Source organism: Hypomesus nipponensis, chromosome 21 (assembly GCF_054491055.1).
Source record: "Hypomesus nipponensis isolate SF chromosome 21, ASM5449105v1, whole genome shotgun sequence".
Classification (NCBI taxonomy): Eukaryota; Metazoa; Chordata; class Actinopteri; order Osmeriformes; family Osmeridae; genus Hypomesus; species Hypomesus nipponensis.
Genome location: NC_140381.1, coordinates 2,932,501 through 2,948,944, shown reverse-complemented (window position 1 = coordinate 2,948,944; position 16,444 = coordinate 2,932,501). Strand labels below are relative to the sequence as shown.

The 16,444-nt window shown below is 43.7% G+C and overlaps 1 protein-coding gene across 1 annotated transcript in view; it reads right to left on the bottom strand.

Moving 5' to 3' along the window:
- Positions 1 to 10,175: 10,175 nt before the first annotated feature.
- LOC146237450 (B-cell receptor CD22-like) overlaps positions 10,176 to 16,444 on the bottom strand; it is a 6,699-nt gene continuing 430 nt past the window's right edge. Inside the window, exons 2-13 of the mRNA XM_084685486.1 lie at positions 15,908 to 15,984; positions 15,218 to 15,562; positions 14,905 to 15,120; positions 14,284 to 14,616; positions 13,655 to 13,903; positions 13,287 to 13,550; positions 12,889 to 13,173; positions 12,213 to 12,479; positions 11,818 to 11,905; positions 11,582 to 11,639; positions 10,970 to 11,241; positions 10,176 to 10,843 (exon numbers count right to left, since the gene is read on the bottom strand). Coding sequence (XP_084541612.1) covers positions 10,777 to 10,843; positions 10,970 to 11,241; positions 11,582 to 11,639; positions 11,818 to 11,905; positions 12,213 to 12,479; positions 12,889 to 13,173; positions 13,287 to 13,550; positions 13,655 to 13,903; positions 14,284 to 14,616; positions 14,905 to 15,120; positions 15,218 to 15,562; positions 15,908 to 15,962 — 2,499 coding nt within the window. The 5' untranslated portion in view covers positions 15,963 to 15,984 and the 3' untranslated portion in view covers positions 10,176 to 10,776. The remainder of the gene's footprint in view (positions 10,844 to 10,969; positions 11,242 to 11,581; positions 11,640 to 11,817; positions 11,906 to 12,212; positions 12,480 to 12,888; positions 13,174 to 13,286; positions 13,551 to 13,654; positions 13,904 to 14,283; positions 14,617 to 14,904; positions 15,121 to 15,217; positions 15,563 to 15,907; positions 15,985 to 16,444) is intronic.

Genomic DNA, 16,444 nt, shown 5'->3' with positions numbered 1-16,444 from the left:
AATTTCAATTATTTGTCTTTATTTCTGTGCGAAAAAGCATTTGGTCAAATCTGACTGAGTGTAACATTACCGATGAAACCCCAATTAATTAAGGCCTTAGAATGTTGCTAAAATAAATTACAGATTGTGACAGGAGATGGGGACGCTGTTTCGCGATTGTTGCGCAATACCGATCTAAATTTGCTCAATATGCAAATCCGTATTTCGCACACTGCACCTGAACCTTCATGAAAGCTGTCATGTCCCCGGCCTAGGCCAGACCAGGTTTTAGTCCATTTCTTCCAGGTCCTGTCGTCCATTCCACTTCTTCACTCCCTCCCGGTAACTCACCTCACCTGTGGCTCATTCCCTCATCAACACCACAGCTCTAAAACCCCGGATTGTCACCCACTACTCGCCAGTTTGTTGAATCACCGACACCCACGTCTGTATTCCTGGCTTTCCATGTTTTTTTTGGACCAGTCTATGCCTGTTCTTTGTGCTGACCCCCTTTGTTCTTGTTCCACCACCAGTTCACCGCTTCCAGTCCCACCGGTACCCCGCTTCACCATCCACCAGTACCCCTAACCGTTCTCCCTCAAATAAAAGTTCTGCGCACATCTTGGACTTTGTGTCGTGCGTTTGGGTCCTCAGGACAGCCCTGACAAAAGTAAACGCAAACACAGGAGTGATTGGAACTTGTAACCAGTATAGACTATGTATTATCTTCCTATTTATAGCAAACCTCGTGTCAACAGAATACAACATCAAACACATCTTTTTGCCGCCAAAATACATATCATATTTAAAAATATCACTAATACATGCAAAAACAATGAATACAATTGTGTTTTTAACATGCATTAACGTCACTGGAGGTTGTCTGGATGTATACTCTACACATTGTTTACTTTGGTAATATTACAAATGTATCCAGAGAGAGAGAGACAGAGAGAGAGAGAGAGAGAGAGAGAGACAGAGAGAGAGAGAGAGAGAGAGAGAGAGAGAGGGAGAGAGAGAGAGAGAGAGAGAGAGAGAGGTACGGCAGGAGAGAGAGAGAGAGGAAGGGCTCGAGATAGAGAGTGTATGAGAGAGAGAGAGAGAGATAGGTAGAGAAGGAGAGATTGAGAAGGGGAATGAGAGATATAAAATAAGGGAAAAAGAGAGGAGAGGCAGAGAGTTCTTTCAAGTGTGTCAGACAGCCAGTCCATGGCTGCCTCCCCCCCTGTGGAGTCACTGAGATGATAAACTCAACACCTGGGTCATGTCAAACACACCCAATACACACACAGTTTATTATTTATTATTATCAGAAGCTGGACACGAGAGGGGGAGGACAGAAATGGAGAGAGAGAGAGAGAGAGAGAGAGAGAGAGAGAGACAGAGAGAGACAGAGAGAGAAAGAGAGAGAGAGAGAGAGAGAGAGAGAGAGAGAGAGAGACAGAGAGAGACAGAGAGAGAGAGAGAGAGAGAGAGTGAGAAAGAGAGAAAGAGAGAGAGAGAGAGAGAGAGAGAGAGAGAGAGAGGCGGAGAGAGAGAGCCAGAGAGAGAGAGAGAGGGGGAGGGAGAGAGAGAGAGAGAGAGAGAGAGAGGGGGGGAGAGAGAGAGAGAGAGAAAGAGAGAGAGAGAGAGAGAGGGAGAGAGAGAGAGAGAGAGAGAGAGAGAGAGTGAGAAAGAGAGAAAGAGAGAGAGAGAGAGAGAGAGAGAGAGAGAGAGAGAGAGAGAGAGAGAGAGAGAGAGAGAGAGAGAGAGATACACAGAGAGAGAGGATGAGAGACACAGAAGCATCATGGATCCTAGTTCCTGTGTGAGTGCTTGGTGTGTCTCCCCTGGCTCCTCCTTCCTGAGGGGCTTCACTGTCTGAGTGTTCCGTCCTCCTGTCCTACAGCTCTCCCTGCTGGCGGCCTGGAGACATTACAGCCTCACACCCAGAGGGCCTTGAGCCAGTCCAGAACAGACATAAACCAAGATGACACATTACAAATCAAATGACCATGTTAATTTAATTTTTATTGATATATTTACTGTTTACAGATTCATTTTTTGCTTTTCAGTCAGCCAAACAATCTATCTTTCAATCTACAGTACAGCATGAATGTTGTGGTGTCGTTCATTGTACCACAGAAATACAACCCTGGTATTGTTAAGAACAGTAACAGGTAAATATACATTTTTATTAATAAGCAAAACAAATGTAACAAACAGCATCATAAAACAAAATCTATTTTGAACAAAAGACATCTCTGTCATTAAATCATTGTGTACCTCAATGCAGTTACCCTGGCTTCCAGCCCAACTTAGCCCGGCCCACAAAAAAAATTGGTCAGGATGTTGGGTCTGGAAGGGCTCATATATATATATGGTATCGGGGACAAGCTATATAAAACCAGGAGCTGGGTGGACCAATGAAATTGCCTGGGCGGGCTTTATACATGATGGACAGATGATCAACAGTAACGTAATCACACACGTCACGAAAGAGTGCTCGGGTTAAATTTGTTTTCAACAAACAACATATTATGTTCTCTGATTGGTTGTAGGTCTATCCAATCGAGCGAAGAGGCATTTGTTTTACAGGTTTGGTTGAAACACGCCCCATAGTCACAGCCCAACGGAGATTTATCAGACTCATATTCTGACTAGAATTATGAGTATGACAACGTCAGGCTACACAGGCTACGAAATTCAGGTGTCTCTCACAGCTCTCATATTGACAATAATAACAGACGCTATGTAAGTCCTTGGTCTCAGAGTCGTAGGGGAAGTGTAGAGCAGGAACAAAGTAGCACAGTCCTCTCTGTGAACATGTGACCTCTTGATCGCAGTAAAATGTTTTAACAACCAAGCTGTACCCTCTGTGTGTGTACGTGTGTGTGTGTGTGTGTGTGTGTGTGTGTAAGTGTGTGTGTGTAAGTGCGTGTGTGTGACAGAGTGTGTGTGTGTGTGTGTGTGTTTGTGTGTGTCAGAGTGTGTGTGTGTGTGTGTGTGTGTCAGAGTGTGTGTGTGTAAGTGTGTGTGTGTAAGTGTGTGTGTGTGTTTGTGTCAGAGTGTGTGTGTGTTCAGGTCCTGGCTCTGGTGACGGTGCTGTAGAGTACAGAGGGATCCTCGGTGGTCTGAACAGTGACTCTGAAGGTCAGAGAGACAGAAAACAGACATTACAAACCAGCACCAGCAGCTCTGGCTGCCCTGACACAGTGAACACCTCTCTGGCTCTAATAACACAAACTATAATAGTTTTGCCCTTCGAACTGTGACAGATGTAAGAGCAAGAAGGTCAAAGTTCAAGGAGCAATGTCATGACAAAGTTATATGTCCCAATTGTGTGCATATTGCATGCAACAGTAGTACGAACTTTGTGAGGGCAGCTGCAGTACATACTGAAAGAAAAAGTATGTTTGAGGCACAGGGAGAGTGTGCATTCCTGTTATAGCTCAGTCCTGCCTCCTGGTAAGTATATCATATATGTAATGACATGATATGCTCACCAGGGAGCAGGACTGAGATGGTTGAGCTTCACAGCAGCATACTGCACATCCTCTTCCTGGTTCTGGGGCTGCACTGATTGGATGGTGGAGTAGAAGGGGACGTCCTGGGTCTTGGAGCGAGAGAAGTCGACGGTGGTGTAGAGGACGTCATCCTGCTGGCCTGTGTGTGTGTCTCTGTGTGTGTCTGTGTGTGTGTGTCTGTGTGTGTGTCTGTGTGTGTGTCTGTGTTTGTGTCTGTGTGTGTCTGGACAGCAGGGACAGGGTTCAGGGTTGTGGCTGAGACGTTGTCATACACAAAACAGGAGTCCGCCTGGAGGAGAGAGAGAGTAAAAAGAGAAATACAAACATCATAAACAAAGTAGTCCAACCTCTTGCCTTTCTCTCATCCCAGAAGCTACACACAAAAACACACATGTGCACACACACACACCTGTCCATTGTCTACCGAGGGCCTGGGATCAGTAGAAAGTTTGGAAGCCTTCTTTCTCCTGTAAATGAATGGAAAAGAAAAATGTACAATTGTACTACCAACTACCACACTGTTTGCATAGATTAAACCCGACTTTGTAGTAATGAGGAAGCCAAACACAACTGTTCTTCTGTTTAGTAGTACATTCAGCTGTACCCAGTACAACTTTACATTTAAAGTCCCTTCCTTACCTGCAGAGGAGGCAGGCAGAGAGGAGGATGACGGCCAGGAGAACAGAGACTGTGGTTCCTGCTGCTGCAGCCTGAGCTGTTGAGATCCCTGAACAACACAACAGGGGAAACCAGGCCTGCACTGTACATCACATGGTGACAAAAACCTTTAGAATATAGTAAACCATGGTGGATATGTATTTATTTATATCATTTTCCTACCTGTCCTAATGATCAGAGTGATCTTTACAACAGAGGAGTTTGTAGCTCCTACTGTATTCCCAGCCTGACAGTAGTATCCTCCACTGTCCTCAGAGCTGATGTTAGTGATGGTGTAGTTCTGTCCAGATGATTTAGATGAGGTGATGTTCTCCTTGTACCAGGTGTATGTCTGCACTGGTGGGTTAGCATCACTGCTGCAGGTCAGAGTCACTGAACTGCCCTCCACTACTTCACCAGAGGGACTGACTGACACTGATACATTCCTTGGCTTATCTGGGGCAATATAGAGTATAGTAGTAATAAAGAGATGAACAGCTTGAAGTTAGAAGACAGGGTTGACTGAGGTCATTTATAAACTGTGGGAGTCTGAGTCTTACACATGACATTGAGAGTCTCTTCAGGAGAGCGGAGATGCTGGTGTTCTGTCACAGCACAGGAGTATCTGCCTGCATCCTCACTGCTGACTGGGTCCAGGTACAGGAGCTTCTGTTGGGTCTCTGACCTGGTTTGGTTGTTCTTGTACCAGATGTAGGAGGAGTTACCAGTCAGACGACAGGTGGAGCTACAGGTCAGGGTCACCCTCTGTCCCTCCATCACTGTGGACGGAGTCACTTCCACCTGAAGACCTGGGGTCAGAAACAACAGCAGTCATCTAACAGTGATACAAGTCCTGTTCTCAGGTCACAAGGTCAGAGTCTCAGTACAGAACAATGTTCAGCTTCAACTCAGCAGAGACTAGTGAGCAGAGGTGGCAGCACCTGGCAAAAATTCTGGAACCATCCGCTCTGACTCGTTCTTTAATACAGTCTATGCTCGATAGCGTTAGCAGTAATGAGTTGTTGAGAGGGGTGGTCAACGGTCTCTCCTGGGGCCGGGTTGGCTGTAGCTAGGAGATCACTGTGACTGACAGGTGCATTCACGTGTTGCAGTCAGCGTTTGAAGTTGTGCGTTATAGTCAACAGAGTAAACGGGCTGAAATTTTGGAGAAGTATGTTATCAACTTGTTCAATAGCAAGAAGAAATAAGGTGCTCAATAGTCCTACTCCTGAGTCGCAAGTGGTGGGGGCGGGGCCCTACCACTTTGAAAAGTGACATGCGTGCTCGCCATGTCCCGGCGGCCCTGCTAGTGAGGGACCCACTCCAGCTACTGTTGGCTTCTGAGCTCCACACTTAGATCAGATGCAGTTAGACCACATCAAGAATAAAGATGTTGTAGACACCTGGGACAGACAGGAGGTTGATAAAGGTTCTATATTAATGTTTTAAAATAACTGTCACGACCCCATCCCCTTGAGCATGTTTTCCCAGTCTGTGTTACGTTCCTGAACGTACCTCGTTCCGGTTGCCGGGCAACAAATGCAAGGCGGGAATTCCAGGATCCTGAATCTGCTCTCACCTGTTCATCAGCAGTCAACACACCTGGTCCTGATCATCATCACTACACTACTTAAGCTGTGGCCTGAAATCAAGTGCCTGCTGGATCGTTAGCCAAACTCGTATGTTGTGTTCCCGCCTAGATCGTGTGCAAGTCAGTCCCTGTTCGTTGTGCTCATTTATTCATTTTTTTCTTATCGGATTCCGCTTCCTCTGTTTCCGTGGAATTCCCTTCACTCCAGCCTGGCAACCAGAACTATTTACCACGTTGTTTCATCAAGACTCCTGTCCACCAGTATTCACGACCTGCACGTTCTTCACCACCGTCAGCCTCCCATCACCCGTCTACACGTCTGGCAATACCTCTTCCGTTATTTTCGTGTCTTCAATAAATACTCACCCTTTTCACCACCTACCTTGTCCTGGTCTGCGCTTGGGTTAAGAACCTGGGGATTGTGACAATAACTAAAGTGACATTCAGAATAGACACAGACAGAGTAACACAGAGAGTATAACTGTACCTGTTACAGAGAGAGTGACTCCTGGTTCACCAGTATGTTTCCCTCCTTGGTTTGTAACTCTAAATCTAACACGCTGAAAAAGATACTAAGAGAAAAATATCTAAAAATAACTTAAAAAATGAAGAAACTCAGATGGTGAGAAAGATGCTGCAGCTGCTGCCACTCAGGGTATGACGCAGGCCAGAGCTTGATAAAGGTTCTATGTTCATGTTTTAAAATAACTAAATAGCTACATTCAGAATAGACACAGACAGTAGAGTAACACAGAGAGTATAACTGTACCTGTTACAGAGACAGTGACTCCTGGTTCACCAGCCCATTTCCCTTCTGGTTGGTTTGTTATAAACCTGAACTTGTACTCAGCAGTGTCTCTCTCTCTCAGGTCTGTGATCGTCAGGGTTGCTTCACTCTTGTTATCCCCACGGTACTGCACACGACCTGCATACTCTGGGTCTAGACTCAGGTCCTCTGTACCTTCACCATCCTTCCATGTGGTAAACCAGAATGTTTTAGTGACTGTACCACTGGGGTAAGTATAGGAGCAGGACAGGTCCACTGATGAGCCTCTCAAGGCACAGACTCTCTGGAGGGTGTAAGTCACTCCCCAGTCCTGACCCAGCACCACTGCAACACAGTCACACATCACCAGCACATTAGAGGAAGCACAAACCTACTGGCTCACATGCAGCGCTAGCAGAGGTGGTTCAGTGTGCAGCCTCGCATGAGACCTGGAGACTTGGGTCAGCTCCCTCAGGTCAAGACAAGGCTTTAGCTCAGTGGGCTAGCACTGTCTCGTCAGACATGCAGACAAGACTAGCTATGACTAGTCAGTCAACCCTGTCAGTCAGTCACATGACCTCTCCTGTCATGAGTGTCAGTGTCTGGAAAAGTTGAAGTTTAGCAGAAAGGGAACTTTAAAAATGTCACTCAGGGAAGTACACTGCTCAAAAAAATTATGGGGAACACTAAAATAACACATCCTAGATCTGAATGAATGAAATAATCTTATTAAATGCTTTTTTTTAAATTCCATTGATAATTGATCATTCTTGAGTGATTTTGTTGTCAGCACATTCATCTATGTAAAGAAAAAAGTATTTAATAAGATAATTTCATTCATTCAGATCTAGGATGTGTTATTTTAGTGTTCCCTTAAATTTTTTGAGCAGTATATTAAGATACGGATAACCATCAGATAAGTGATAACAGCCAGACTGTGCAGCACCACAGAGAGCAGAACACAGTCGTGTTTTTGTCTACAACGTCTCAGTGTGTAAACAGCAATGTGAACAGTGACTAAATGTGATATCTGTTAATAACAGTTTGTGTTGGAGTTCAGGTCCGCTGCACCATCTACTTTAGACTTAGTCCATTGAGCTAAAGCCTGGAGGTACAATGTAGAGTTAGAGGTCTCAGAAATAATGGTCATAGATACCTGCGACAGAGCAGACGAAGACCACTAACACACTTCCTGTAGTTCTCAACTCCATACCTGCATCACCACTCTGCGGTCTGACGGACCAACAAACGTCAACAAAACACACTAATAACAAAACACACTGCTAACAAAACACACTGCTAATAACTTCTGAAAGATATGAATCAATAACTAATGTTTACGGTACTGCTGGACCTCCAATATCCAGCATCAAGATGCTTTCTCGCCCCAGAGATATGTGGGCAGGACTTCAAGAGTTGCTTCATGTAAATTGAATAAACTCAGGTCTGAGTAACAGTTCATTACTGTAAAATATTCATATAATTTTATGTTGATCATAAGTGTCCTTCATTTTCTGTAGTGAAAAACACCAGATCAACACGACTGACTGCTACAAAACTGATGTTTACCACGACCTGACAGAATCACAAGGACAGTTTAGGCTCTGAACACATACAACAATCAAAACATAACAGACTAAAATGTTATTTTATGACACTGTCTCAGATGTAATGATGTAAATACTTACATCTTGGAAGAATGGTATTGTGTGGATGAACTGGCACTGGCTCTTCCTAGCTGTGAACAGTGGAGTCTGTGATTGATGCTGGTAATCAGTAGCTAGGGGAAGAGATGCTAATGAAGATATCTTCCTCTATAGAACATTTACATAATGTACACAACTGACTGTACTCAACTGACCTCCACCCTCCTACCCACCCCACCACCATGACTACAGACGCTGTGATGATGCAGGCTGTGATGATGCAGGCTGTGATGATGCAGGCTGTGGTGATGCAGGCTGTGATGATGCAGGCTGTGGTGATGCAGGCTGTGGTGATGCAGGCTGTGGTGATGCAGGCTGTGATGATGCAGGCTGTGGTGATGCAGGCTGTGATGATGCAGGCTGTGGTGATGCAGGCTGTGGTGATGCAGGCTGTGATGATGCAGGCTGTGGTGATGCAGGCTGTGATGATGCAGGCTGTGGGTGAAACTGGAGTCAGGAGAGACCGAGAGAGGGAGAGATAAGGTAGGCTGGAGAGAGGGCGACAGAGTGAGAGAGTGTGTGTGGGCGTGTGTGTGTTTGTTTGTGTGTGTGTGTGGGTGTGTGTGTGTGTATGTGAACGAGTGTGTGAGAGAGAGTGTGGGTGAGTGAGAGAAAGAGACAGGGAGAGAGAGATCTTTAGTCTTTTTATAATCCCAAGTCAAGTGCTACGTTTACTTGCTGCCCAAGCTGTGGTTGATAGTTTAAAACAGGGTGTATCACACACAACATGTTGGAGAGAGGGACAGATGGAGAGATGAGGGGAGAAAGAGAGATAAACAGAGAGAAATAACGTGTGAGAGAGAGGGAGAAACAGAGAGACAGGAAAGAGAGGTGTGGTCAGTAATGAGGTTCTGGTCTTATGGCTAAAACACAGAGAGCAGAGACAAGCCCCCAGACTGCTGTCTAACCAGGATGATGCTGTTCTGCCCCCTGTAGGTAACTTCTAACACTGCATGTGTGTGTGAGAGAAGGGGGAACTATAGGGAGAGAGAGATAAAGAGAGAGAAAAAGAGATGCGAAGAGAGGTAGAGAGTTGTTTAAAGTGTGTCCGACAGCCAGTCCATGGCTGCCTCCCCCCTGTGGAGTCACTGAGATGATAAACTCAACACCTGGTTCATGGTGTCAAACACACCCTCTAATACACACAGTTTATTATGTATTATTATCAGAAGCTGGACAAGAGAGGGGAGGAGAGAGAGAGAGAGAGAGAGAGAGAGAGAGAGAGAGAGAGAGAGAGAGAGGGAGAGGGAGAGAGAGAGAGAGAGAGAGAGAGAGAGGGAGAGGGAGATAGATAGAGAGAGAGAGAGAGAGAGAGAGAGAGAGAGAGAGAGAGAGAGAGAGAGAGAGAGGATGAGAGACACAGAAGCATCATGGATCCTAGTTCCTGTGTGAGTGCTTGGTGTGTCTCCCCTGGCTCCTCCTTCCTGAGGGGCTCCACTGTCTGAGTGTTCCGTCCTCCTGCCCTACAGCTCCCCCTGCTGGCGGCCTGGAGACATTACAGTCTCACACCCAGAGGGCTGTGGGCTAGTCTAAACCAGTGGTTCTCAACCCTGGTCCTCAAGTACCCCCTGTCCTGCATGTTTTAGATATTTCCCTGTTCCAACACACCTGATTTAAATGAGTGGTCGTTAACAGGCTTCTGCATAACTAGATAACAACCCATTCATTTGAATCAGGTGTGTTGGAGCAGGGAAACATCTAAAACATGCAGGACAGGGGGTCCCTGAGGACCAGGGTTGAGAACCACTGGTCTAAACTGACAAGGAAGACGTTATTCCTTCCACAATTCTAGCAACAAATGACTTTCCATTTAGGGCACAAGGGGATTATGTTTTTCCTAACATGACTGGAGGTTAAAAGGGGGAGATTTCCTGATACAGCACCTGTCCACCTGATCCTGTCAAGATGCAGAGGAAGGAAGGTATGTTTTCAACAATAATGATGCTAAATAAATACAAAATGATCATGAAAAGGATTATAACTGACATCTTTTACTGTTTACAAAAACATATTGTGCCGAGTGCAACACTTAATCACACGAGATAAATTGTTAAATCAATTAATCAATCAATCAATCTTACTGTACAGTTTGAACGTTGAGGTGTCAACCGTTACACAATAAAAAATACAACTGTGGTATTACAATGTGGTTTAACCCTCAGCGTAAACAAAGCAATACAAAAATATTTTCAAAATATATACAGTATTATTTCAACCTTTCAAAACATTTATTTTCTTTTACGTTTTTTTCACACACACAACATGATACCAAAAGGTTTTATAGTTTTGTCACAATTTTTTAAAATACTTTCTTCAAGCTTTAAAAAATCTTTAGAAAGTTTTTGGTATATAATCAACAGTATATATTATTTTTTTATTTTTTTTAAGTGATACAGTAAAAAGGGTTTAAAACAGCTATGCAGTAATATATAATGTGTAGTTGGTCCATGTGTGTTTACTGTGTGTGTGCATATATACATGTGTTAACAGTGTGTGCGTGTGTGTGTGTGTGTGTGTATGTGTTTGTGTGTGTCAGAGTGTGCGTGCGTGTGTGTCAGAGTGTGTGTGTGTTCAGGTCCTGGCTCTGGTGACGGTGCTGTAGAGTACAGAGGGATCCTCGGTGGTCTGAACAGTGACTCTGAAGGTCAGAGAGACAGAAGATGTCACAACCTTAAACACATCATACAACACATGCAGTACTGTATACTAGACATAATGTGTACACAATCCTGTTCCATGTGATGTAATGACATGATATGCTCACCGGGGGCCAGGATTGGGCCGGTTGAACTTCACAGCAGCGTACTGCACATCCTCTTCCTGGTTCTGGGGCTGCACTGATTGGATGGTGGAGTAGAGGGGGACGTCCTGGGTCTTGGAGCGAAAGAAGTCGACGCTGGCGTAGAGGACGTCATCCTGCTGGCCTGTGTGTGTGTCTGTGTGTGTGTCTGTGTGTGTGTGTGTGTGTGTCTGGACAGCAGGGACAGGGTTCAGGGCGAAGGCTGAGACGTTGTCATACACAGGACCAGAGTCACCCTGAAGGAGAGAGACACAAATGGATAATACAACCAGATAATACAAAAACACACACAGATGCACACAGGTGTTTTACTATCCTAGTGAGGACTGACAATTTACCCATTCAAAATGGTGTCATCCCTAAACTGTAACCCCTAATCGTAACCCTCTAATCTTATCCCTAAACATGATTTTAACCATAACTCTAATTCTAACCGTAATCCTAAACCCACAACAAAATCCCTAGAAATATCACTTGAAGTTACAAGGCCCAAGAAAATATATTTTTCTTCGTTTATCATCCTTGTGGGGATGCACACCAGAACACTAACACACACACAAACACACACACACACACCTGTTCGTTATATGCTGGTTGTCTGGAAGCAGAGGATGGTTTTAAATTCTTCTTCTTCCTGTTGATGAATTAATGAATCTATTAATCATTAATATTTACTTTACGACTTTTACAGATGGTCACTCAGGATTCACATTTACTCAGCTCTATAAGGAACTGAGCACCAATACATATTTATTTTAAATATATTTTGAGACATTTCAATTTTTAACAATATTTTCCAGTCCCTTCCTCACCTGCAGAGGATGCAGGCAGAGAGGAGGATGACGGCCAGGAGGACAGAGACTGTGGTTCCTGCTGCTGCAGCCTGAGCTGTTGAGATCCCTGAACAACACAACAGCAGCTTACCAGTTTTTTTTATTATTTTCTTTCGTTAAACAATGAAAGGATTTAGTATGTTGATGTGAAAACATACAGTTGAGCTGTATGTGAATACTACAACATACATATCTGCACAAATATGATTGAATCTGTATTATAAAAAGTGATGGGTGGCTTAAACCTTTCAATAAAGGATGTCATACTATACTGTACATTATTTACAAGGTGGCGAAAGTAAACCATATTGTCTTAATGCCTGAACTATTGGTAGCTTTAAAAAAGAGATTGCCAAGATGAAATGGTATCTTACCTGTCAGAAGAGTGATCATTACAACAGAGGAGTTTGTAGCTCCTACTGTATTCCCAGCCTGACAGTAGTATCCTCCACTGTCCTCAGAGCTGATGTTAGTGATGGTGTAGCTCTGTCCAGATGATTTAGATGAGGTGATGTTCTCCTTGTACCAGGTGTATGTCTGCACTGGTGGGTTAGCATCACTGCTGCAGGTCAGAGTCACTGAACTGCCCTCCACTACTTCACCAGAGGGACTGACTGACACTGATATATTTCTTGGGGCATCTAGTGGATAAAGAAGCAGAGTGGATTGACTCTTATTTCATAGAAGGTGTAGCAATTGATTTTCCATCCCTGAACGTCACCAGGGTCAAATTTCCAACTGACGGGTCATACTTCAAATAGACTGTTGAGCTTCAATGAATCTGTGTACATGAACACATTTGCTTGTGAAAACAAGGCGTCACACTGTTCACACCTATCACTGCAATTTTAAAATGGTTATTTAACACTAGAAAACGTTCATTTAACTTGTTAGTGTTTAAAAAGGTACCCTCTTGTACGATAGACCTATATAAACACTCCTGGTGTTACATTAACACTATAAAATATGCTTCGTATCACCTGTAAACATGTATATGTATTCTACATACTTTATAAAAACTATTATAGAGATGGATTTAGTGAGACATACAGTGAACGTTCAGGACCACAGAAGAAGAGTTGGTTCTTCCTCGTTGGTTTTCAGCCTCACCAACATCATTCTGAGCCCTACACCAATACTGTCCACCGTCCTCAGAGCTGATGTTAGTGATGGTGTAGTTCTGTCCAGATGATTTAGATGAGGTGATGTTCTCCTTGTACCAGGTGTATGTCTGCACTGGTGGGTTAGCATCACTGCTGCAGGTCAGAGTCACTGAACTGCCCTCCACTACTTCACCAGAGGGACTGACTGACACTGATATATTCCTTGGCTTGTCTGAAATATGTCATGTAGGCATAGAGATATGTCAAATCTGAGAATAACAAATAAAACATAGATTGTGTTGATGTATTTGTCCAAACGTAGAACTGATTGTGTGTTATACTTACATAAAACATTCATCAGAACTCCATGTGAACTATTGTCACCAACATCATTCTGAGCCCTACACCAATACTGTCCACCGTCCTCAGAGCTGATGTTAGTGATGGTGTAGTTCTGTCCAGATGATTTAGATGAGGTGATGTTCTCCTTGTACCAGGTGTATGTCTGCACTGGTGGGTTAGCATCACTGCTGCAGGTCAGAGTCACTGAACCGCCCTCCACTACTGCACCATAGGGGCTGACTGACACTGATAAATTCCTTGGCTTATCTGGGGCAATATAGAGTATAGTAGTAATAAAGAGATGAACAGCTTGAAGTTAGAAGACAGGGTTGACTGAGGTCATTTATAAACTCTGGGAGTCTGAGTCTTACACATGACATTGAGAGTCTCTTCAGGAGAGCGGAGATGCTGCTGTTCTGTCACAGCACAGGAGTATCTGCCCGCATCCTCACTGCTGACTGGGTCCAGGTACAGGAGCTTCTGTTGGGTCTCTCTGTTGGTCACCAGTTGTCCGTTCCTGAACCAGGAGGTGCTGAGACTCACTGAACACTTGGTCTCGCATGTCAGTGACACTTTACCTCCCTCGGTTACAGATCTCTGATCAATCTCCACCTTGATGTCTGATGATAACAACACATTTACATTTACATGTATTCATTTAGCAGACGCTTTTATCCAAAGCGACTTCCAAGAGAGCTTAAGAAAATGCATAGGTCACTGATAATAACAACAAACATTGCAAGTAGCCAAAACATGAAGCACACATTGTGAACAACCAAAATAAGTGCCAAAGGGAAGAACCACAAGAGCATGTAGTTAAGCAAGTTACAATTAAACAACATGAACCGCTATAAGTGCAAGTGTACCTGTGGAAAAACAGCAACATTAAAAACTATATAAAGATTGTTGCAGCAGATGCATTGTTCCAGCTGATACCTGCCGATATCTGCTGGAAGCTGCTGTTTGTGGTGCTAATCTAATGTGTTTGTGTATAAATTACCTGTAACAGTCAGCTGCACTCCAGGAGAGCCAGAATACCTCCCACCTTTATCTGTTATCATTCTGAACTTGTATTCAGCTGAGTCAGTCTCTATCAGGCCTGTGATTTTCAGGGTGTGATGGTTCACCTTACGTTCAAGGTATTGAATACGATATGTGTACCAATAATCATCTTTCAGGTCACTGACTGTTTCCCCTTTAAACCAGAATGTATTGGTGATCTTATGGTCACTAGGGTGTGTGTAGGTGCAGGAGATGTCCACTGATGAGCCTCTCAAGACACACACCCTCCTGGTGGAGTAATTCACACTCCAGCAGTTCTGACCAGAAACACCTGAAAGATGTCACCATATAAACATGAACTGTACAATTAAACATATTGTAACTGTATTTTTCAGCATGTACAGTATAATGTGAGCCAGGACCGATGAACCCCTGCAAAACGGATCAGCTTTGTGTACAAAACATTTTCTGACATGAGTGCACCATGTCCTGTATCCTGGGTGATACTAAAAAAACACTTACTTTACGTTTGAAGTGAGTCAAACATGATTAAATTATAAATTAACTGATTAACAGAACTCTTCCTGAACTACAAGACTGAGATGTAATCCAGACTCACACACTGCAAGAGAGGGGAGGTCCTCATGGCCTTTTACTGCACAGGAGTAGCTGTTGACATCATCACTGTAGACATATTTACTGTACTCATTCCTGGTTTCTCCTTGCAGGTATTGGTTGTTCTGGTACCAGGTGTAGACAGAGCCAGTCAGAGTACAGGTGGAGCTACAGGTCAGGGTCTTACCATTGTATCTTCTTGTTACCGTCACCTGCAGAGCTAGGTAAGGAAGTGAGGAGAGCAGCTGTTAGTTTACCCTGGTTCACTCAAGCTAGGAACCCTGAAATGATAAACTGTTCCTACAAGACTGTGGTACCTGTGACTGAGAGAGAGATTCCTTGTGAGACATACGTCCATTCTGAATAGTATGTTTTAAATCTGAAGTAGTAGGATTCTGAGTCAGTCTCTCTCAGGTCTGTGATCGTCAGAGTGCAGTCTCTGTCCTTATCCCCACCGTACTGCACACGACCTGCATACTCTGGTTGGTCCTGGATGTTGTTGGTGTATCCTTGACCAGACTTCCATTTACACCACTCTGTTTTAGTGACTGTGAGACCTCTGGGGTAAGTATAGGAGCAGGACAGGTCCACTGATGAGCCTCTCAAGGCACAGACTCTCTGGAGGGGGTAAGTCACTCCCCAGCCAGGCTGACCCAGCACCACTGCAACACAGTCACACATCACCAGCACATGAGAGGAAGCACAAACCTACCCAAGTCTCAGTCCACCACCACAATACACCGTACTTCAGCAATTATGAACACCTTTGTGTTAGGCAAAATACACAACATTTCTCAACAATAAAATATATAATTTTCATGAATACAAATACATTAACATATATTAAATGAATTTGTCTCAGTGTTAGTTAATGTGTTTTTCAAAAATGAGTATCAACTTGTTTACATAATTTGATTGATAAATCTAGTTGGTGATGGTTAGACTTTTGAATCATCATTCAAATATGGACTAAGGTTAAAGGTCAAAGATAAACAGGTCATAGATACCTGCCACAGAGCAGAGGAAGACCACAAACACACTTCCTGTAGTTCTCAACTCCATAGCTGCATCACCACCCTGCGGTCTGACAGACACAACAGAGGTCAACAAAACACACTAATAACTAAATACTTGTCCTGGTGTTCCTCTAATACAGAATCCAGCCTCTTGCTATGATTGCCGCCAATCAGATGAAAAGTGGGCGGGATTTACACCACCAACCTACAACGTTACGTTTTTGGATGTTAAGCTTTCAGCATTATGCTTTTTGTTCACCCAGCACAGCATACAAAAGTTCATTTAAATATTATAGCGTAAGTATTAAATTATATGAATATTATAAAAGCATTGAACACAACTCATTTTACATTAGCAACTTAAAACATGAAATGCAACTTCTTCACCATCCTTACAGATGTCAAAGTGTTTCCCTCTCCAGAACCAGCACACGAAAAAGAACACAAACATGACAACATAAACGATGACAAAAAATATAATGATCTAAAATACATATAATTTTAAGACACTGTGACGTCTCTGTCACT